General features: G+C 39.4%; 1 protein-coding gene across 1 annotated transcript in view; it reads left to right on the top strand.

Annotated features, from left to right (window-relative positions):
* Window positions 1-1,054: 1,054 nt before the first annotated feature.
* The window catches only part of LOC107186627 (protein 60A), a 47,153-nt gene continuing 23,320 nt past the window's right edge, over window positions 1,055-24,887 (top strand). The window contains exons 1-2 of the mRNA XM_015574528.1: window positions 1,055-1,493; window positions 22,833-23,019. Coding sequence (XP_015430014.1) covers window positions 1,088-1,493; window positions 22,833-23,019 — 593 coding nt within the window. The 5' untranslated portion in view covers window positions 1,055-1,087. The remainder of the gene's footprint in view (window positions 1,494-22,832; window positions 23,020-24,887) is intronic.

Genomic DNA, 24,887 nt, shown 5'->3' with positions numbered 1-24,887 from the left:
TACGGCCCTGGGAGGCGGTGTGGTGAGGCCTCGGCGGAGGAGCAGAGCGGCGGCGACGAGGAGGTGCACGGGCCAGACAAACAGACTGGCACTGGCATCGCGGGAGTCGGCGGCAGTGGTCACCGGTGCTCACCGAGAACGGTCTCGAGAGAGCCACCCGTGCGCGTTTGTTTGTTTTTTTTTGTTTTGGTGAACGTGCGCGGCGTGTGGATCCTATTATTTCGTTACTTTTTTTTCTTTTCGTTTTTAAATCCGTTCCGTAATCGAGGAAAGTGCCCGCGAGCATGGTGCCCCGTAAAGATCCGGTGTGAACTGCATCGCGAACAGAGACCTGGTGTACCTACAAATCGGTAGCATAGTGACGAAAATTAGTTCGGAATCGTGTGAAAAAAAAAAAGGAAAGGTCGAAGGTGGACCGCACGAACGCCGTGTGTGTGTGTGTATGTGCGCGCGTGTGGTGAACACTGGAGGACAGGAAGAAGGAATCATCGTGGGTGTGTTTTGTGAAGAAATATTTACCAATACTAACAGGGAGGGGGAGGGGACAGACGGGTGGCCAAGATACGGGACTTGTATCTTTTAAATGTGTGATCGATTCAACTAAGACCCTGTTTGGAGAGACGAAGGTATCAAGTGCCGGGAGGGATTTAGAGTAATAGCAGGAGGTAATTCATTCAAGTGCGTTACAGGTTCGTGTTTGTGGTGGGTGCACTCGTGATACTATCCGAGTATCTACCTGTTTCTCGTCGTGTGCCAAAGGATCGATCGGATCGATTTTAACCGTTCCAGGGGCTCGATCGCCGAGTCGAGGCGCGCGCGCGCGCGCGCGCGGTTCTCCGCGCTCGGTGGTCTTCCGTCCACGTTTTTGGTGGCTCGACTAGGGGACGACGACGACGACGACGACGTCGTCGTCGTGGTGGTGCGAGCACCGACGCAGGAGGAGGAGGAGGCGACGGTGGCGTAGGGGAAGGTGGTGCTGGTGGAGGTGGTGGTGGAAAAAACGGCGTGGTCGTGGAACAGAGGAATGGTGGTCGGTTCGACCGGCCGTAGGTCCCGCGCACAGGCGGAAAGACGCGGCGGTGGCGAGATGTCGCCGCGCCGTCTCGCGCCCCTGCTGATCCTTGGCACGATCCTCGCCGGGTTGACGAGCACCGCCGCCGCGGACCGTATGAGTGGACTGTACGTCGACAACGGGTTCGATCAGACCGTTGTCCATCGGGTGGTCAGCCAACGGGAGAAACGCGAGGTCGAGCACGAGATATTGAATCTGCTCGGTCTGCCGGATCGGCCGAGGAGCACAGCCGGCAGGCCACCGCAGGTCAAGAGGTCGGCGCCCAAGTTCCTTCTGGACATATACAAGAACGCGTTGGGCGAGGACGAAGACGAGAAGCCGATCGGCGGCGAGCAACGTAGGGCCGGCGAGTTCGATCTCACCGGTCAGGATCTCAGGGCCATCGACCAGAGCGACGTCATCATGACCTTTACCGCGCACAGTAAGTCATTATAGTCTCTCTGTTCGGTTTCTCTATGGTCCCCTAACCCCCTCCCTCCCCCTATGTATACTGTACATTGCTCTGGGTCTCTATCCCGGTCCGGCTCTCTGCGTGTCATCGCGTTGACAACGAGGATAGTATAAACGACCTCCTTTTTTTCTCTCTCTCTCTAGATCTTCGAACACTTTCGGGCATATCTTCACTGTTTGAAGCATAGTTGTATGGGAAAATATCCCTACCGATAATAGTTTTCAATTCGAAAGGGATCACCACTTTTCTTCAAACTTTAGTATGTTGAAAGGGGCTCTCTAAAAATCAATCAAAATATCAGTTTAAAAAATGTCGCAAACAATTATAAGTACTTTTATTTATCAAATTATAGACTATTATTAGTATCCGTTTTTTTTAATTAAAGTAGCTCTAACCAACCCTGATCAGTATAATGCTTTGAAAATAGACAATTAAACCTCTGTTTTACTGTTTACAGCCTACGTTCTTTCACTTAATGTGCATTTACAGTGACGTGTAGGTTAGGTTTCGCTTACAAATCTAACTTGAAATTAAAGAAAAAAAAGTTAAATGCAACATTAATCACAGTTTTTCACAAATTGTACTTTGATAACGCGTTCCAAAAAGATCTCAGAGATGGCTGAACCGATTGGTTTGAAATTTGGTACGCTTATTCTGCGCATACCAAAACTAGTCCTTAACTCACAATGTTAGCCTAGGATGGCTAAAAAATGGTCAATTTTTAAAAAATTTGTTTTTTCATCCGCTAACTACATTTCGTCGCTCTAATTTTTAAGTGTTCTATGTCCACTGGTTTCTAAAACTGAGAAAACTGAGTTTAACGTTACACTAGTCTTAGAGATGAATAATCCTGTAACGACGATTTTGGAATACTTTTAAGAACCGACTAAGTGGTACTTTTTCGATACACCATTTTGGGAAATAATGTACTGGTTACTGTAGTTTGATGGTACTCGAACGCCATAGCCTAGAAAATTCTGCACTAGATTGTGACAGTGAAATAAACATTCAAATTAAAAAGTTATACTCGACGATCAACGACCAGGAATTGGTAATGAACAGTTCCATCGCAAAATTTAATTATAATCGTGAAACGTAGTCACAGCCCTCATAATGTAATGTGACAGCTTTTTCTTCAGTCTTGATTTAAATGGTGAATTAAATATATTTCTTATCGATAGGCACTGAAATCACGAAACCTATATTAATAGGATATCGGTTAGAAAAGTGTTGACTCTAGCATTGCTAACGGAGAGGGATCATTTAACAAATTGCCCCGTCTTTTAGAAAATATTATAGAAACCGTGCTAATTAGATCGTTACAGCAATTGGATTCCGAATATTAGATTTTCGATTACTTTTGGTAAGAATGTGTTGTGGTTAATTTTTGATTCAGACACGTTGAAAGTTGTGGCGAACGGTAAAATATCTTTAGTAAAGAAAAGTGATACTACGTTGAAGTTCTATATTAAGTTTCCGTGTTGGATCATAGCTACTATTTTTAGACTCTGCCTACTTTCACATATTAGTATTTAATTGACAGCCGGCGCAATGATTCTCGTTTATCGGATGTTATGTCCATTATAAATCTCAGTAAATGCCTTTCAGACGTGTAACTTTTGGGTGCCTTTTACACCTGAATGTTTCATTTCGGATCATATGCATCGAAAATTTCTGTACATAGGTACAATTATACTAAAATAAATATTGGATTACAGATTTAATATTTTACCATTACTGAAATTATAATGATTTCCGTGGACTTTATAGTGATTTTTAATTTTCTGTACATTTTACGATTATATTATATTATGCTAAATTGTACTGTAGATTCTGTATATTACTATATTTTATAGTATATGTATGAATGTATAGTTCTACTGTTAAGCGTTCACTCGCACATTGTACAATCGACAAGGTTCAAACGCTCTTTGCGAAAGAGATGAGTCGAGTTCGAAGTACATTATTAGCGTTAATCAGCTGAATGATGCCAAGTGTTTAGTAGATACAAAGATTGAACCGTTCGTTTTCACGAGTATTAATCGAGTTTAACGAAACGAATCTTTCGCATCAAACGGATTGGTATTCATGAATACATATTGGACTTAATTAATCCCGTCGCTGGGCACCGCGTTTACGCGACTCGCGTGTGTATGCGCGCGTACATATTTCCGTTCATAAGTCCATCGTACACTTACACTGGGAAATCAAACGTTTGAATTTCAACCAAAGTGAATCATGTAAATTCACCTTTATGGAAATTTAATTCACTGAGAAAACAGTAAGGTAATATCGTTGGTTTATTGTGTGTCTGAAACTGCTAGGTATTCGGATCCTTAAGGCGAATTTGCACGGTTCACATTGGCTGAACAAAATTGAAAGCAAAGTGAACGCTGTGTAAATTACCATTCAATCACCCCTGTCAACCAAATGGTAACTTACACTGTTCATTTTTCTTCCAACTTTGTTGAATCGACTGAATTGAATTTCAACCAAAGTGAACCGTATAAATTCACCTTTATGAGCGGTAGCGTGTGAGTGTCTTCGCGTAAGTGGACATTGTCGTCAGCGACGACGTAGTCGCCGTAATCTCAGAAATGTTCCCGGCGTGACGTCTCGTCTGTGGCGTCCACCAACGTCGGAGTCGTTCAGTGAGTTCCACCCAACTGGAGGATAACTGCTTCCGCGAACACGCTTTCCGCTGGCATCTGTCTAGCTCGCTGGGGATTCATGATCGAGCCGCGACTTTGATTCGACACACGGCTGCGCGACTTATCGCGGTACTTAAGGCTGGCAGATTTAAGCTTCCTGTGACTTCTTCTTCGATGAACGCGTTATTCGACGTTTCGGATACATACAATATGGGACAAATGTTTTCGGACGAAGACCATTTCCTGTATTATTTGAATTAACACGTTGAATGCCGCAGGATTTTCATACATTTAAGTTACAGCGTCAAAGTGAAATTTTTGTTACACAGAGTGTAGAAGAATAAAATGTTATATAAAATTATTAATGTCAACTATGTTATCGTACTTTTGGCATTTAGTTTGTAGAAATTTACCGATTTATGGTCCAATATTAGTAATATCGAAAAGTATACTCCCTAGAGTGGAGGTTACCGGTGACCTCCACGGTATTCAACGTGTTGAGGATACTACTGTCCTTGTAATTGTCTTGCAATTACATTGCAATCACATTGTAATTGTGATTTTGATTTTTTAATTAGATTGCATTTTGTGCAACTCTGTTTACAGTAAATCCTCGGTGAGTGTTCGAAGGCACCTCGGCACTGACAAGGAGAGATCCCCAGATGTAACCCTGACTTTTTAACGAGGTTTAGCACATGTTCAGTACCGAGGAGTCTACGAGCACACATCGGAGATTTACTGTACAAGCTTATAAATGTTACTGTTTAGGAGTTGAAGGTTTTTTTTAATAACTGAATGACTGCTCCAAGATTAATACGTACACCTCTAATTGAACTTCTTTGTTTTTAAAATAAATTTACTATTTGTTTTATTACTATTACATTATTAGTTTAATAAATTCACAAGCCGCGCTGTTACGGGGGAGATTGAATTTTCTCGTTTCGAACGTCCTACTGGCTACTCCTGCGTAACGCGGAGGCAACGGGAGAACTAGGCTCGAATAGCAAATCAGTTGCGTCATAGCACGAAATTGAGCCGAACGCCCCGCGCGCGTCACCATCGCGGCGAAATGTTACAGACGGAACGGTTCCGTTGCCACGATGAGGAAGAAAAAAAAAATGAAAAAAAGAAACAGAAGAATGGTGGCGACTGGTGACGGCGACCGAGGGAAACCGCGGTGGAATTGGAGCCTGAAACTGGTTTCTTAATCGGCAGATTTGAATTCAGAGACAGCTTTAGAAAATGTTTTCAGACCGATCGATGTAATTAATGCGCTCTGTATGAGTTTACTTCGGGATTATAAATCGTTTTAACCAACTGGATTCTACCGGTTTCGAAGCAGTTCTCGTGGGTGTTAGCATTCTGCGGGCACGCGGGAATATTGCCTCCGTCTAGCGTTTCTTCAGGTGACTTTGCCAGATCTTCGTGTTCGGTTCTCGAATATCATCGAGTAGACATCGTGTTTATGTATGTGTGTGTGATTTCGATCCGTGAAATCGTCAGCGTCGATCAGATAAACTTCTTCGATCCACAATTGACACGGGAAACTCAACGGAGCCATTAAGTGAGGTGATTTTATCGGGGAAAAAAGTCAGAATGAAGTTTTCCGTGTAAATTGTGACATTTAAGAGGCATTTGAGAAATTGATGGCGTAATGTCTAAAGTACAGTGAATAAAAAAGTTTTTTTTTGGAAAAAAAAGGTGGACCAACTTCGAGACGCGCTAAAAAGTGGAAGTAATTTCTATTTTTATTATTTATACAAGAAATGCAACAACGGTTAAAAGAAACTTATTTTCTCTTACTCACCAGCACATTAAATACATTGCGACCCTTTTGTAAGTATATTTTGGATGGCTATACCATGTTTGAGAAATATATATTGTATATGTATAATTGTTTTATTAAGAAACTCTGAGTGAAATTGTTACGATTAATGTCGACATCTTATGATACTTTGATGTTACTAGATCCTACTAGTTTAAAAGTAGAACATCGATTTCCGTGACTGTTCTGCGGGTTCTTGTCCCATAATATCCGGCAGGGGATAGTAAACTGATCCCTGCCGCACGATCTAACACATCAAAATACGTAACGAACCACATTAAATCTCTTTATAACCTTAGAAAATAATAATCAAATAATCTCAATTGCTTATTTCATAGAAAAATATGCGATAATCTCGATTGTTTATTTCGTAATATTAGAATCATAATCGAATAGTCTCGATTGTTTACTTCGTAATACTAGAAAATATCCGAATAATCTCGATTGTTTATTTCGGAATTTTAGAACAGTATTCGAGTAATCACGGTTGTTTAATTCATTATTAGAATGTGTATTATAGGTATACATGGGATACACGATTGAAAAATATAAAATAAAGTAACTATTTCTAATAAAGTTTGATCAGTATTTTAATTTCATTTTTAATTAAACGAAGTCATTAACAGGGGAAATAAATTTCTGTTTAATTTCGGTTTCTCTAAATTACTCTCTGAAAACGTGCATTTATATGAATAGCCATAATCTACTCATTATAAACACCTAATCTGGAAAAAGGATATAAAGAATCGATAGAACTTAATTTAATTATGTTGCCGTACTGAAGAATAGAATCTTCGAATATACAGTCGAATGACTTTAAATATTTTCAGTTATTAGATATACAAACGAGTAGTTCACTATTTATTTGTATGTCGGACGAATGTATGAATTGGATTAGGTATTATTCTCTCGTATTTGTGGTTGATAAAAATGATATAAGACAAAAGATCCAGTTACTGACACTTTAAGAAATGACACTGACATTATTGCATAATTTTTTTATTATTTGAGCAAAAACATAAGTTTTTATTTGTATGTATTATTATTTAATATGTTTAACCGAAGAAAAAAATTATTGTAACTTTTTAAACCTCTACTTTTGTTTATAAATTTATTAGTTTCAATAATAGATCTCGGAAGCTATTACTGTCACTTGTAAAATGTGTCCGATCGAATTACTGACATCCCAATTACTAGCATATTATTGTATATACGATCTTTATATTACCTAAAACATTACATTTTATTATGTTACTAGTTCAAATATTACAATTATAGCCTTTTCTTTACTACCTTGTTTTACCTTTCGCTAATAAGGAAGTCGTAGTTTTTACTCTTCCAAACAACTAAGAATTTTGGATCATTTTACAAAAATTAATGCAAAAAGGAAATTATGTGCTGCTTTTTCTTGAGCAGAATTGTCGTTATATATACTTACTACGTTGTATATAACTTTACTACGTTTATTTGTTATTTTAAGTAAAACAGTCTAAGATGACAGTAATTCGGTAGGTGGCAGTAAATGGGTCTTTTACCCAGGACTGCAACCAAGTATTGTCGAATAATTATAATTCTATGCGACACCGTTATAAACATCAAATATTTCTACAATATTCGAATTTATTTATTCGATTATACAATATCAAATGTACTACTGTATTAGATCTTATTAATGTCGAATATTTTAATACTAAAGCGTTTTTCTACTTTGTCGAGTACAATACCAAATATTGAATTTGATAACGAACGGTGATTTCTCATTGCCACGCCAAAATATTTGGAACAATCAACAATTTAACTGAATTTCATTCAAAATAAACACTTTTTCTTTCGCGATTTTTTCGAAAAATACTGATATTCCAAAACGATCATTGAAGACTTTTTATTCGATGTTTGTTCACATTCCACAATTGGCGAGCAGAAATATTCGTTTTGGAATGCAGTCTGCACGCAGTTTAGCCAAAAAAAGGGGGGGGGGAAGAAACGCATAGATTTAACATTCGTCGGATCCCCGTTTGCGTTCGCCATTTGTCGCGCGCGTCCTAAAACGCGAACCAGTTTCGCGTGTATTCGTCGCTTCCGCATGCATATTCATCGCAGAGCCCGAACACGATGAAATTTTAGGTCGTGTCTCGTTTCCGATGATACCGTGACGTCACACGGACGAACTTACCATTTTGTAAGTTTCTGATTTAGAAAGCATTCTACGCAATTGGACCTCGTGCGTAATGAATTGTTTCTTGTTAATCACGGGCCATTCTGGTCTCAGAGACGAATTTGAATTTTTATTTCACTATCAAAACCATAAATGGAGAATTTTTGGAGCTCTGTTTTTTACTGTATGGAGTTTTCTATTTTACTGTATTTTACATATTAAGTCGTACACAAAGGGGTAGAAAATCCTTTGAACAACGAGAAACATGGACGAACTAAAAGAACAGGGGGGGGGGTGAGGTCTGTGGAAGTACGAAATTTCCACGTTTCGAGGATCACACACAGATACAGACGAGCCAACCAGCCAGCTTGTAGAACTTTCTATTTGGACGTGTAGACATTTCCCGTAAGAAGGTCCTGGCGGGGACCGTTCATGCGGACCGCCCATCGTGAATTCTTCGTCGGGGACCGTTGGCGATAACTCATCGGGGTTATGTCACGCACGCCTCGGATGATCGAAATCGGTGCGCGGATCTCCTCGAAAAAAATGGATGGAAAGGTGGAGAGGAGGGGTGGAAGGCAGCCAGGATCAGTTTAGAGAGAACAGAAATGGTTTCCACTTTCGTTGCCGTCGACTTATGCAAATGTCCCGCCGCCTCATCATAGAACTTTCTATTCGGTCGGAATCCTTTTCGTCATTGGCTTGAACGAACGAGCGCGCGAGTGAGCAAACTCGGCGCGTCGTCCAGTGAATTCTTCTAGAAAGTTCGAGGAAGATAAATTACAAGGACACCACTCGAACACGTTCCCGATCTGTGAAATCACGTAGAGACGTCGCTGGAGGGATGGGGAGGGGGAGGCAGGTTGTAGCGGATTCGTGATCACGAAAAACGATCCAAGTCGATCGAGGCTAACGCGTGAAATCGGCCACGTTTTCTGGTCCGTTTCTGATAGGGGATCCCAGATGAGCTTGCGGACCTCTCCTCGATCCTCTTTCGCGTTTCGTGTGTATTCGGAAGGCATACACGCGGTCAAAGTGTTTTTTTTTTGTTTCGTCCATTTTATTCGAATTAACTGGATACAGTAAATCCTCGATAAGTGTACGAAGGCTGTTCGGTATTGAACATTAAATATTTCAGAAACTAATGGCCATTTGCGACTGAAACAAATATTATTGGCTTCGGAATTGCAAGCTCAAGTGAACATCCACGAAGAATTAGCTAAAGGACGAGCCAGAATATTATTTGTGGCATCTATGACTCACTATTTAATGAGTCATTAAAAAACATTCTGAACCAACAACAAGAAATAAAGTGTACCCGATAGAAATGAAGCTACTTTTTCTTAAAATAAAAATTTTCAAACAAAACCCACTTAATTTCAAATCATCGATGGTTGATTCTTTCAGTCTTTTGAAACTTTTTGCGTCACTTGGTCCAATTATAATTATTCATCCGACGACTTAATAAATTGTAATGTTAAAATTGCGCTCGCGTGCACCCGTGTGTCGCTGGTCTCGAAGATTCGTTCTGCACCGCGCTTGGGTTGTAGGAATCTTCCCGGAAAAAATTTGGAAAAAGGCACGCGAATTGCGTCGAAGAAAGGCTCGATTCCGAGATACACACCTGTCCTTCGTTCATTCACTCGTCAGAAATTACCATTCTTCCTGCTCTGTTCGCGTCACGACGACCCGTCCGCGCCGAACGCGGAACAATTTACGATGCAAGAGCGCCGCGGCGCATCGTCGCCGCTCGTTTCGGGAGAGGAAAGCTGCTTCTCCTCGAAGAGCCAAGGGAATCCCCGTTCACGAGGTTCGTTGAACCGAATGTGTCAGACGTGAGATTTATCCCCCCTCCTTGGTATGAATAATTAGCAGCGGACAGCTGATTATGTATATACTAGGGCTGTTACGAATATTCTAATATTCGCATAATTCGAACACTGGAATATTCGAACAGCAGTAGAATTCGAATTTGATATTCCAATCATTCTGATATTCGAAATATTTGAATTACTTGAAATATTCGAAGTATTAATTACACGAAATATTCAAAGTATTTGAAGTACGCGAAATAATCGGACTACTCGGAATATTGGAATAGCAGTAGAATTTCAATTTGATATTCCAACCGTTCGAATATTCGAAGTATTTGAATTACTCGAAATAATCGGATTACTCGGAGTATTTGAATATTCGAAGGGATCGAATTTTGGGTTGTACTGAATAGGAATCTGAACATAATATATTTTTTCACACTTTACCGTGAAATTCGTTTCACATTGGCCTTTACAATTACATTTCTTTCAAACTGTAAATCTAAATCTTCGTCATTTTTTGGTGAAGTTACAAATTTTGAAACGAGAGCAATTATCATTTGTCGATATTATTATTCGAATAGTTTTAAAATTATTATACATATAATTTGTTCAAATAAATAATAATAAATTATTCCAATAAGTAGGGAGAATAATTTGTTGTAACGAATACGCACACCGATTTAACCTTATGCGAACTGATTGAACTCTTGTAAAAGCCTCCGAAAACGGTGCGGATTCATCAGAGAACACTCCATACTATTCGAATATTCAGATATTCGAATACTTCGTACTATTCGATTGTTTCGAATAAATTATTCGTATTTGAACAGTTCGGATATCCGAATAGTTACAGTTCTAGTATTATACCACGGAGTTGCATGGGTCTTGAAACCTAGGTGAGCATACAGCCATATGTGAGTGTTCAGAAAAAGCAGTTTGAGTGCTGACCGATGAAAAAAGTGGTTGACATTAAAAGAAGCTGCTGTTGATTGTCTTGATACGTTGTGATTGTAAAGGGAAATCATTGAAAACGTATTTTTTGAGCAAAACAGTTTTTAAACTTCCCTATAAACTAAAACTTAACCCTCAGAAGCCACACCTTACTTTAGGGGAATTCCCAGAATTGAGATTTCGAATTTTTGATGAATAAGATCAGTGTCACAGTATGGATAACAGTTATTGTTCGCTTTGATTTCCATATTTCGGTCATATTTAAGCATTCGTTGGATCGTCGAAACACATTCACGTCGCGTTAGATTTTACAGAGTAAACTTCGCCTCCGTTAGAGGAGGCGGAAGATGTGTACGCTTCAGAAACACGACGGTGTTTCATCGCCTGTCGTGGAGGAAGATCCTCGTCGGAGATAAGATTTTTACCTGGCGTGTTATAATCCACCGAAAAACTGTTAACCGTGTCCCATAAACTGAAACATCAATGGCGGAACGCCGCTGTTCGTAATAAGGAAGAAATATGGGGATTATCTGCGGCGGCTATCGCAATTAGTTTCGTTATTTATTCAGCTCTATAATTATATTTGTGCGTCCACCGGGGGGATACAGGGCGATCTATCTTTGTCGTGGATCCTGGTGAGACCGACAGTTTTATCGGCCGGGTGAATCGACGGAAGTTAAAAACGTTGGGCTTAATGAAAACGTTCTAGACGCGAGAATTTTATCGGCGAGGAATCAATTCGATGTGTCCAAATGAGAATTGTTCGTGGATTGTAACCGAGTGTCCCAAAGATGAACGATCGATCTTTCTTGGTAAATTCTTCGAGAATAGACACCACCCAAGAGTTCTACTCTCGAAGAGACCATTACACAGACCTTCCATTATTACTAAATGTAGAAACAAGGAAAATTTCATCTTCTTATTTCTACATTTAGTAATAATAGAAGGTCTGTGTATATGTATGTAAATGGTTTTTATTTTGAATTCCTTGATTTGTTTGGAACATTGCTAATTTATGTTTATGTGTTTTGTATTGTAATAAATGAGTTGAAATATATGTATAGCGTGATAATGCATGCGTTTCAATATGTATGAATACACTCGACGTCTAGCGTTCAACGCTCGCCGGCTCGGAATAAACGCACTGTCGAAGAGTATTCATCTTTCGAGTATGTATCAAATAGGTGTCGATACTCTCGTGTAGGTATCAAACAAGTATCGATACTTACGGGTAGGTATCAAACAAGTATCGATACTTTCGGGTAGGTGTATCAAATAGGTATCGATGTTTTTTTATACCTACGTCTTTGATATGTATCGATACTGTATTGAAACTTGGAGAAAGGGTATCGATAATATCGATACGGTATCAATCGCATCACTAGCTTGCACGCGTTTCCCTCTCGATTTCGCGAAGAATTCCGTGTTCCGTTCGTTCGTAGACGAGACGCAATCGACACCAGCTGAATAAATCCTACGTGTCAACAGTCAACACGCTCGCGAGAAGAGATTCACCGGTGAAGCGTTCCAGGTGGTACGTTTCTGAAAATAAACAGGCGAGAACTCCGCCGGACAAAAACCGCGAACCAAGAGGGAAAAGTCGTCCGCGCGAATTTCCTCAAATTCTCGGGAACGGCGGTGAAGCTTGGACACGCTCGCTGTAGCCGTGGATCTTCGTTGCACGACCTTCCTCCACCCCCCCCCTCCCCTGCGCTCGGTGCACATCGAGGAGATGCAAATGCGGACCGAGTTTACATGCGAGTGTTCGCTCGAGTTCGAGGCCGTATGAATAAAAGCAACGCGACGAGGCGAACACGGAAGGCTTGGGGAAATTAATAGATTCCATTTGGTATAGATTCGTACGAAAATTTTGTCTTCGTTTCAGGCGTTGCGCGGGTCAGTAAGGGCGAACCCAACGTTTTGAGAGGAACTAACGTTAAAGGGGTATTCACACTCGGTGGCGTCATTTTCAAGCGATATTTAGAACTAAGAATTAATGAATCAAGGAACTTGTAGTTTTTCGTACACGTTTCTTCACGTTTCAAGAATGCACAGTAAAGTTTTTGTGCAATTATCTTTTACATTAACAAAGTTACATGCTTGTGCAGCGTATCGCTCTGAGTGGCTGCCACAATTCACGTTGTTGTATTGATCGGAAAGAGAAATCAAAGACAATCTTAATCTACATAGAAGTGGCTATCTTGTGAACTACTATCAAGCAGAACAAAAATTTTTTAACAAAATGGCAACCATGTAAAGCGAAAATTCATTTTTGCAACCTCCTCAGGCGATAAAAAAAACTATTGCGGATAATGAGATAATAGTAGTTTATAAGATAAAGAAACGTTTATTTTGTATGTATGTCAAAGCTGAAGTAAATTGGTTAACTTGTTATTGAGATGTCGTGACAGCCAATTTGGAAAACATGGTTTCCAGAAAAATGCGTTTAGTTGTGCACCGGTAAACCGTTCTCCGTATGAATCGTTCTCTTAAAATCATTATAGCTTCATCATTTCAATGAACTGAAGCATATCACTTTGGGAACACATTTTCAAGATGTTATAAATACTTTAAGAAAATACTATTTTAAAAGAATACCCCCTTAAGTGTCGAGCCGTTATTCAGTAATTACGCCACAAGCCACGTGTAAGGTTCACTACCGTCTATAAGTATTCAGACACTTACTAATATATTTTTCGAATATTCATAAATCTGTTTTATGCGAAATATCTTTATCGATTTTTATAACTTTCTCTTATCAACAGTGAATATGTCGAATTGTTACTGAAGAACAGCTAGAACTACGGATGAACCGGTTCAAGTAAATTCAAGTAAATACTCGATACTTTCGTTTCAATACCGAGTATTTTTAGTATCGATACTTCTGTGTGCGATATATACTTGGTATCGAAAAAAAATACTTATATCGAATAGAGCGAGTTATCGATACGAAAGCTAATGAATGTAAAGTAGAAATTGGGACAATTTACCATACCGATCTACTAAAATCAGCCGTTCCATGGTGCAACCGACCCGGTACCAAGCATCGACGATCACGAGGACGATCGGTTTCCATGGAAGCAAAAGAAGGAATCGCGTTGTTCCGCGAGGGTGGCGGAGAAGAACCGCGCGCGCGCGTTCGAACGGTTCTCGGAAAGCTTGTTCCGTCCCTCTCTCTGCCGTTTCACGAGTCATCTGTCCCTCCTGCTTCTATCTCTCCGTGACGCCTGATGCCCGTGTGTTGGCTCCGCGGTGAGAAACGTTCTAGGCTCTTCGACGCGATATGCGGCATGCATATAAATTGATACCCATAACCATAACTTATTCGACATATGTAGCCAGCCCCGCAGTACCGGGAACTCCGGGGTCCGATAAAAAACGGCATAAATTAAATTGCGTTTATTACGTTATACGACGCCCGGCGTGGTCTTTAATTGATTGCCATCGCTCGCCCCCGCGCGACCCCCTTTCGATCCTTCGCTCCAATCCTTATTTCTCTATCGTTCACGGCGGTATGTACATATTTGTTCGCCGTGCTCGGAATAGGGGAAGGTTGCGCGAATTTGGACCATCGCACAGTGGTCATTTTTCTCGAAAATTCGTAACTTGATTGGATTTTCATCCAAATCGGTATTCTCGTGTTTTTGGGGTTGCTGAATTCGAATATCTTGTAAAAAATTGAAAAAATTTGCAAATTTTTTTTTAAATGGCATAAGTCACTGTGCAAACAATTTTTTGTATTCGTTAATGTCTGTGCAAAATTATTTGTACCGAGAAAAATATATTTAACCAAGATAAACCAAGCGAACGCTACCTCGTGGATTGGAATGAAACTTTGTGGGTTTATAATGAGTGATTCGCCCTTCTTTAGGGGTGTGAAAGTCAGTTTATTAAGGGTTTAAAAACTAAAATGAAAGTCAAAAAGGCGCTCCCACTTTTCGCGTGTAACTCTTAAAGTACCTACAAGTATACTACTTAAGTATATTTTAATTATTCTTTTATGTATATACATATATTTCATTATAATTAGAATATCACTACGTCTTTCTTGCATAAATAACCCAGGTGACAGCTTGGGGTTACAAGCAAAATCATCGAGTTCAATTATTCATCGTATTTCAATTTCGCATTCGTACGAATTTTCGAATCCATGTCCTTCACTAATTCCGCATAAATCCACGATCTTCTAGATGACGAAGTCATCGATATTCAGGAAAGCATGTTTTGCCTTTATTTTTAGAGGACGTTTGCTCTTGACCTTTTTACACCTGCTTATGGGGATCTCGCCGTATACGAGACATATGTTTTTTTTTATGGTAATTTATTGACAGCCGGGTTACAATTTATTGATGATTATTTTGTGTTTAGCATCTTGCCAAAGGTAGCAAAGATAAGCATTAGTACCTCATTTACTATTAATTTGTTAATGCTCGGTATTCCATTGCATTAAATAATTAACTAAATAGTATCCATATACAGGGCATTCCACTTAAAACAGGCCACTTAAATAGTTTCTCTATCCGTGATCATACGAGTAATATTTTTTACGTAATTTAAATGGTTTCAAGAGACGAATCAGATGACGGACAAAATTATATAATTGAATTCAAAATTTTTAGAGTAAATTTTTTATAAGTGGATTTAAAATTTTTAGAGTTCAAGGTCATACTATTGTACATGGATAAATGTATAATAATGTTGAATATAACATACAACAACAAAAATTATATAACCTCGAAAGAACCATTAAAAAGTGGCACTTATAAAAAATGTTTGCCGTTATCTGATTCGTAACTTGAAACCATTTAAATTACGCGAAAAATATTTTTCGTATAATAACAGATAGGGAAGATATTTAGGAAGCCTGCTTTAAACGGAACATCCTGTATATTCATAGAATATTCAATGTTTATAATACGTAAGACATTAAATCTTTATTCTGAGTAATAAATATGTAACACAACTGAGATGAAATTCTGATTAGTTCATGGAATCGCTTGTTTCGGAAGAGACACATTGGTGACTTCAACTGCATAGGACATGAGCCTTGTCGGTCGTGTTATTTGACGGCTCAAAAAATAGGTGATATATAGGAATTTTTTTTAAAGAACACAAAGAAGATATGATAAAAAACTTCCTGGCATTATTTATTATACATTCAAGTAAATAAAAAACATTTTTGCCCCCTATACTTTTGATCTATTTTACCAATTTAATTTGAATGATCAATATTTTAAACTATTTCAAAATAGTTAAATGGAAAGAAAATGTACAAATAAGTGTAAAACACAAGAATTTTTTTTCCTATTGTCTCCCGAAAGATACTACCAAACGCATTGAAACCTAGGTTTGCATACTTTGATCTCAATTTTTAGTTTTATTTAATCGTTAACATATCTTTTTTTTCATGCCACCATAATCCCCTTTTTTCATAAAAATATCATTTTTTGTGGCTAAATAAGAAATGGTTAATCCTTCACTATCACTTACAGTTTCATAAGGCTCGTGTTAAAAAGAAATTTTCGTCACGCTTGTTTTTCAATAATTTTATCATTGATTATAATTGAGTATAATTAGTCCACATAATCCTTTCCATTTGTCAGAGAGGGCTTTCGGCATACTCCCCTAAAAAGTACCGCTCGATTTATGGGGCCGCCCCGGACTCGTCCGCGATCCTTTCGAGGGGGGTACTACGTGCACCTGGTCCCCTCGAGGATCTTTCGCGGGCATGTGTGGTCAACACGTATATGGCCGGCCATAAGTATTAGGGACACCTATTCTGTGTGGAAGAATTGCGAAAAAAACGTTGCAAATTTATCGAAGAACACTGCACAACCTAACCCTTTCATTCCCACTGTTGTCATATGGCTACGTATTCTAAATTAGAAAATCAAATTTTAATATCATGTATTTTGTCATATTTGTGAGTATACAATAGTTTCTTCTACACTTATATAGATGGTATGGCAGAAATATGAATGTGCATTTAAAAAATTATCGGTAAAATAAGACATTATATTAGTCCTTTGTCTCTTTCATTTGATGGAATTCACGTGCTGCGTGGATGGTTACTAATACAATAGAACCGTAGAAAACTGTAATTTCTTTTAAATAATTCAGGAGGGTTTATTGATCAGAGTTAAGAAAAATTTGGTTTTATTATGTATAATAACATTAATAATGGGAGTTATTGTGTATAATTATGATAAAGGTATAAAAAGTTGTGAAATGGTAACGAATGAAAAATGGCATTTGACGCTTATCAAAATGTTAAAATGTTCTTGTGAATCATTTATATGTTATGTAATGTACACAAAAATACGACAAAATATTTATTTGGTAATTTTTGAATAATTTCGGAATGAAAGGGTAAACCAATGTTGCTTTATATAGTAATTTTATGTTATAAAGCACGCGTCTATGGAGTAAAATGACAAATTTGAAACAGTTATTTTTGGAATCGTTTCAAGCCCTGTATGAGTGTGTTATTGTAACAAAAAAAAAAGATCGTATTAATTAGTGCAAAACCCAAAAAGTTATTGATTCTCAACCAAAAAGGGTGGCGTCTCTTCTGAATTTACCCTACACACGCGGAGCGACTCGTGGTTCGGCCTATATATTATACAAAGTTTCCCCCATCCCGTCCTCTATCTCTCTCCCTCTCCCCCTGTCTCCCGTTCCGGGCGAATCGCGCGGATACCCGAACGGGGAAGACGAGTCAATATCTTTCTCCCCACGTGAAGCCGCGGGCAGGTAAAAATGTCTCAACTTGGGTGCCCCGGCTCGTCCTGGGGCCCGACTCTTTTTGCTCTTTTCTTCCCCAGGATCGTCCCCCTTCCCCCGCCGCCCCACCTTCTCCCCCTGTATCTATCTATCTTCCGTCGAGGGCGGTTCCTTCGCGGAGCAGACAGGGGCGGAAGGGGGAGGACCAGCGGCCTGCGGCGGCAACGAACTACAAGAGGAGAACCACGCCGCACCGCCACAGTGGGCCAGAATGGCAATCTAGCTAAATTTAATTCAAATAATGACATACTTGAAAAATCGTTTATTTTTTCGCCATATTTTTTTTACGACAGACAGCGCGAGCAGTTGAAATGTGTTAAGGTGGCTTCCGTAAATTTTCAATAATTATAAATTTAGTTGAAAAGTTAAGGGAACATTCTTAAAAGCTTCAGCTTTCGATTGTTACCAAAAAAATCACAAGATCAACGATAAAATTATTGAAAAAGAAACGTTACAAAAATTTCTTTTTAACACGAGCCTTATGGAACTGTAGTTGATAGTGAAAGATTAATCATTTCTTAGTTAACTATAAAAAATGATATTTTTATAAAAAATTAGGTGGTTATACTACAACTTTTGTTTTAAGTATTTCCCCATTAGACGTATCACAATAGTGTCCCACGAATGAAATTCAGCTAGATTGCCGTTCTGGCCCACTGTGTGCCGGAATAAGAGCCGGGTGGACCGTTTCTCTCGGTTTCGTTCTGCGCTTGGATAAAAGTGGCGAATACGCTCCGAGGCAACGGAGCTCCACTATCCCCACCCCCCTTCCCGTTCCATCGAGTAGTTAGACTAATGATTAGGCCCAATCCGTGTTACGGCTGTTCAGTTTTCGGTTGCTCTTTCGTTCGCCAACGGGGACCGCCTCATGCCCGGGGGGTTTTATTAGATCGATGCATTATGAAATGTCGCTTTTCACAGATGAAACTTTAATCGCACGTTATGTAGCTTTCTCGGCGCTATTGCAGAGTGTTGTATTGTATGTAAAAATACTAAAAATACTGATGAACTTATTATTTTCTTTCTAACATTATTATTACAATCTTTAAATAATGTTAATTGAAATATAACGATGCAACTTCATTATTTTTTGATACAGGACATCCCAGATTGTATTAGTTTTACTGGTTACGCTGTGTGTCTGCTTGACAGATTTATTATCGTTTAGAGACTTTTATAGAGAGTTTTATGGCAACCCTCGAGAGTAGAACGCTCTCTCTCTCTCTCTCTCTCTCTCTCTCTTTCTACTGAAGCCAGACCTGCGAGCAACTCTTCGGTAGCTTATTCTTTCAGGGTGGAAGTCGTGGGAGTCTATTGTCTCGAATGGATACAAGTGTGAAAGTCGCTCTTACGTTTACTCGTGATATAAGACCCGTGTAACACGGTTTTTAATTACACAACTACATTTTATAGTAAAACTAACTACATAGTCGTATGGTATACTGTTCAACACGTGAAATATCCTATAAAAAAAAACGTATCCATTTTATTTCTATAATAGTGTTGATTGACCGTATAAAAAAGAACTTTACTCGCAAATTAACCACAAGCTATAAAACAGGAAAATATATATGAAACTATTTTCGACCATGTTTTTCGTCTCCATGCAACTGTCCACTTTTTTAACATTTTCGTAACGGACAGAAGTGTTACTAATATCTATTCATGGAAAAAACTTTCATAGTAAAACATTTTTTTTCTAATTTTGTACGGGGATCGTTACACTGCGCAAAGGTCGAATCGCGAACGAGACTCTCGTTGGAAACGGGCCGAGAGCCCGTTCGTCCAAGTAGTCGAAGCGCAAATATGGCGGCCCGCGCTCACCCAGACGGAGCGTCGGAACGGAAACACGGTCCTCTCTCTCCCTCCCTCATCGAGACGTGGCGGGGCCCCGCGAAAGGTAATTTTCCCACGGTCGACGTTCCAATCATCGAAAAAGAAGAATCTAGCCCCGGTGTTTTACTTAGAACCAATAATCCGGGTAACAGAGTCACGGTCTCGGGATGTTGTCGAGTAGAGACAGAGATAAAGAGAGAGAGAGAGAGAGGGATACGATCGTCGATCGGGCCCCAGGGTGAAACGGCGGATCCTCGTCTCCCGGGGGCCCCCGTGAGGGAACAGCTCACGGATATTTCCAGGAAAATATCGCAAGAACACGCTCTCCTCCGCTCTCCCTGTTTCTACGAGAAAAGGGGAGGCCGGCTCGTTCGGTCCAACACTCTCTCTCTCTTTCTCTCTCGTCGAGTTTCTCGCGTGCACGTTACGCACGGGATAGGAGGGGGAGGGGGGTTAGAGTGAACGAGTAAGTGGAGAGCCCCTAGTAGGTGTAGAAGAGAGAAAGAGAAAAAGAAAGAGAGAGATCGGTACACCATAGGAGGAAGATCGAGAACGTAGAGAAGTAGAAGGCTGGGTGGGGTAAAAAACAAAAGTCCAGTCGGTCGTGGAGCGGTCCAGGATGGTCCCAAGCTATTCGGGACCACCCCGAGAGCCGAGGGGTCCAGCCGGGGCTCTTTCGCTTTACTCCTCATTCTAGTCCCTCACCCCCTACCCTTCAACTTCTACCTCCGTGACGTCGGCGGACCCTCCTCGGTAGAGAGAGAGGCATTAGGGCATTACTTAAGGGGACCCACCACTCGGTCCCCGGGGCGGAAGGGTATACCCTACTGGCTGCTGGCTTCCCACTTTCGCTTCACGAAGACGCTCCGCCGGGCCTTTGGCGGTAGAAAAAAGGACGATTTCACGCTGCGAATTGTCCACGGCTCGTTCCACCGGGGGCCCCCGTCTCATTTACGACGGGTAACGATTCCCTTATCGATCTCGTGCCCGGAACGGGAGGAGGATAGCTGGTTATCGGTGTCGGCCACAGAGGCTGTGATGATGCTGCTGCTCCACACCATGGTTTTTGCCCCCGCCCCCCACCCTCCTTTGGCTCCCCTCGGTTGCTCCCTCTAACGGTGGATGGCGTTTTCGGGTAGAGGGCTCGAATGGAATGAGTAGGGCGGGGGGGAGAGAGAAGCGACTTCGTTGTTTCGGGGCGGGAGAAAATTGATTTACCGGGACTTCCACCGTGAACGATGGAATTAACGGTGTATGTTGGTAAGGGTTGAGGGGGACATAGAGGAGTTCGTGGGATGCCGGGTCGAACGTTGACCGCCATATTGACAGTTGGATGGCCAGTTTAGTGGGAATTGATGGAGCGATCCGCAATTGAATTTGGGGCTGCTTTGTTTTGTGTTCTTTATTACGGTTTTGTTGTACTATTAGATGTATCAGGAATGTGAAGTCAGAACATATTTCAGCCCTTTTCTTTTCGTAAAAATGACATTAGATAATTAATAATGGCACACAGGCTTCTGATTCCTTGAAAACTCGAAATTAAGTTTGGTAAAATATAGTGGATTATTATGTATAAAAGAGGGAACATAAGACAAATATAGTGGCATACAGATACCTATAATAAAATACGTAGTAACGAATCATTGCATTATATTTTCTTAACACTGGAATTACCAAATCCGTCAAAATGACGGATTATAGATTTATTATTTTTCCATTACTAGAACTATGATGGTGCTTTCGACGAATTTATGTTGGCTTTTAATTTTTTACAGATTTTATTTTATGGCATATTATGCTAGATTGTCTTATATATTTTGTATAGTATTGTATTACATATACCATTTAATTTATTATACATTCAATACTGGCACTTCTAGTGTTAAACTGTGAACCTGTGTTGTAAATAATTTCTGGTATATTTAAAATTTGTTAATATACGCAACTCCACTTACAAAAAATATTATTAGTAGGTGTATGGATAAAATAAATCTTTTACTTTTTCCAAATTTAATATTTCTTTCCACGAAAATAAAAAGAATGCATAATACCTTAATAATATTTATCATTATATTCCAACACTACTAGGAAAGATACATTGAATTTAAACTATATTAACATCTTATCAAGGAATAATTGTTTACTTATTGGTACACATAACATAATTTACAATGAAAGATTTCTGTAAAATTGGAAATGACTACTTTGTTTACCAGTTTCAATTCATTGTTATTTTACGAACTATATGTAACTGATTAACTGTAGCTCTCATTTAAGACAGAAAAGTGAAAACAGAATCAATAGATCGGAAAAGGTATGACTTTCAAGGTATTCAGACAATGTCTAGGTAGAAGGGAACAGGTAATGGTCGGGGGCACTGGCCTAAAACTTATCGTAAATGAACAGGTTACTCGGCTTACAGGGATTTTGTAGGTTTTACCTCTTCGACTGACCACGTATTCTCTATCTTTCGTCGAATTGTAATTTCAACAGACATTGCAAATAATTTCGTTCTTTAGTTTAAGAAAAAACAACAAATGAATCGACCCAAACCGTTAGCGTCCTTACCTACATAATTTCCTTTCTCTGAAAAAATGATAGAAAGTCAATTGCATTGATGTTTTCTATGTTTAAACATACAACTATCGACACCACGTTTCAGTTCATTATTCAATTCTTTTCTCAAAAGTGGTCCATATTATTCTCAATAGAAGTCGAAATAACGCAAAACATGTAAAAAATTAACAGATTTCGCACAATTAAAAATTTATATTGATAACAAAATGAAATTTGATTACATTTTGTAATGAATATCTATTCAGTGGATAATATTATAATGTGTTTGATTACTTCTATACTTTTCTGCTCCTATAATATTAAACTTCGTAAACTTTAAACTCAGTTTTCTCAGTTTAGAAACTGATGGAGATAGAACAATTAAGAACTAGAGCGACGAATTGGTGTTTGAAGTTTTGGAAAAGTGTTTAGTACACCCTGTACACAGTAACCGTGACTGGAACGACAACGAGTAGCCAACGATTTCCAGTAAATACTCGATGAGTGTTCGAAGGCTCCTCAGCACTGATAAGGAGAGATCCTCAGGTGTAACGCTGATTTTTTAATGAAGTTTAATGCAGTGATAGAGCTTGGGATTCTGAAATATTTAACGTACAGTGCCGAGGAGCCTTCGAGCACTCATCGAGGATTTACTGTACTCCAGGTAAATAGGCCAATCCACCTACCCCTCGAGCCTTAATGAGACCGTTTTTTTTTGTTTCTCGATCTTTTCAGATCATCATGTTCCCGGCGTGAGGCACGAACGCGGCAAACGGCTCTGGTTCGATGTCTCGGAGGTACCGGCCGGGGAGCAGATAATCGGCGCGGAGCTGAGGCTTTATCGAAGCATGGACGCAAAGAGCCGAAGAAACCGTGGATCGTACATGATCACCGCGTACCGTGTCCTGAGAACCGAAGACGGGTGAGTTGTCCGATCAAAATTCACTCGCTCGCGATTGTACATGTTACAGAGTGTGTGTGTGATTCATCTGGAAACGTGATTCCACAGTCACCAGATCTCAATACAATAGAGCATCTATGCGAAATGTTAGATTCTAAATTAAGTAATAGTAATCTATGGTTTTTGTTAGATATTCTTGTAACTGACATTAAAACGTTTTCAAAACATTAGCGACATGTGCATTTTGAGCCAGCCAATGATATCAAATTTCTAGATAATTTTTTTTATCCACCTCAATGTATAATAAATAAAGACTAGAGAACTTTTTATTCCACCATATCTTTGCCTACTTTACGAAAAATTACTTAAGTATCACAATTTTATTTCGACCGCTAAAGAAGAAAGGGGCCTTAACACTAGAATTACCGAACCCGTCAAAACAATGGATTTCAGATTTTTTATTTTACAATTATCGAAATCCTAACGATACTTTCATCGGAGTTTACGTTAACGTTTAATTCCTTATATACTTTATATTATCCTATACTATGATATATTGTATTATATATTACACATATTAATAAATCAGACAATTTATCTTAGCATACATGTAATGTTGGTAGTTGTAGTGTTAATTCTTGCGAAACAATTGTTTCGAAAACGCACCGTTGAAAAAATTCCAACAACATAACAGTTCGATCTCAATGTCTGAACAAGTGTACCTTAGAGACGTAAGCATTCAACTCGCTCGTCTCTATCGGCGGATCGCGTTTCCCGTTATACTCTATCTCGAGAACTGCTTCACCGAAGAATTCCTTAAAAGCGGAACAAATTTTTCTCTCTCTCTCTCTCTCTCTCTCTCTCTCTCTCTCTCTCTCTCTCTCTTCTCACAAGCCAGCAATGATTTTTCTCCCTTAATGTCATTGTCATGTCAGCAATTAGACGGTCTTCTTGGTTCCCGGAAAAGTCTCTCCGCCAGGTATCGGGGGCCCTACCTGGCAGTCAGCTCGAGAGTGCCTGCCATTTCGTCGAGCAAGGGTGCACAAGTGGTTCGGAAACCCAGAAAAGTTGGCAGAATGTTAAAAACGCATCTTTTCCAACAGAAACTGATCGATGGAGAATATATTTTTGGTATTCGTGTGTACATAAAAGTTTTTAATTTTTTAATTTTATTTATCATTCAAAGTCTGATGTGGGTGTCCTATTTAAATCGACCTACTCTAATATCTCCGAAACTGTTGACGATATTAAAAAAGGTTCCAGACAGAAGTTAAATGGTATCAGGGGGCACACTTTGTCATGTAACTTTTTTCTATATGGACGCGTAGGGGTCATGTGTAGATCAACTTTGTAAAATAAAAGTTTCATTAAATACACTTCATCTAATAACTATTTTTTTTTTTTTTTGGAACAAAAATAATAATAGTAAATAAACCACTGTTATGTCATAGTTAACTGGAAATTTTAACAGTGTCATCCAATCCCTGTTTCATAGTTTGATGACCTTTAAGGGGGTACATACTTATTAGACAGCTAAAATGAACGGATTCTTTTGAGTTAGATTGTGGAGCGAGTAATAACTCAAACCGTTTGCTTCTTCAACAATTCTTTAATAAGGATGTAACATATATTTTAAAATAAGAACACTAACAGCGAGTTCCACTGTGTAAAGGAAGGTGTTTTGTAGGTTCAGTTCCAATTTCAACTAAAACTATCGATCCGTTCTCGAGTTACGATGTTCACCGTCTTGAGAAACATAGTTTCGAGAAAAACGGCTTGGCCAAGATTTGGATATACATATGTGTACCTGCATTGGTCCCGCCGTCTGTTCTTACGCTGTAACTTCCACAATTTTGCGAATTTTTCAATGAAATTTTTTTTCCAAATAT

Source organism: Dufourea novaeangliae, unplaced genomic scaffold (genome assembly GCF_001272555.1).
Source record: "Dufourea novaeangliae isolate 0120121106 unplaced genomic scaffold, ASM127255v1 scaffold14, whole genome shotgun sequence".
NCBI lineage: Eukaryota > Metazoa > Arthropoda > Insecta > Hymenoptera > Halictidae > Dufourea > Dufourea novaeangliae.
The sequence above is the reverse complement of the archived record's forward strand: the minus strand, read 5'-3'. Positions and strand labels throughout refer to the sequence as shown.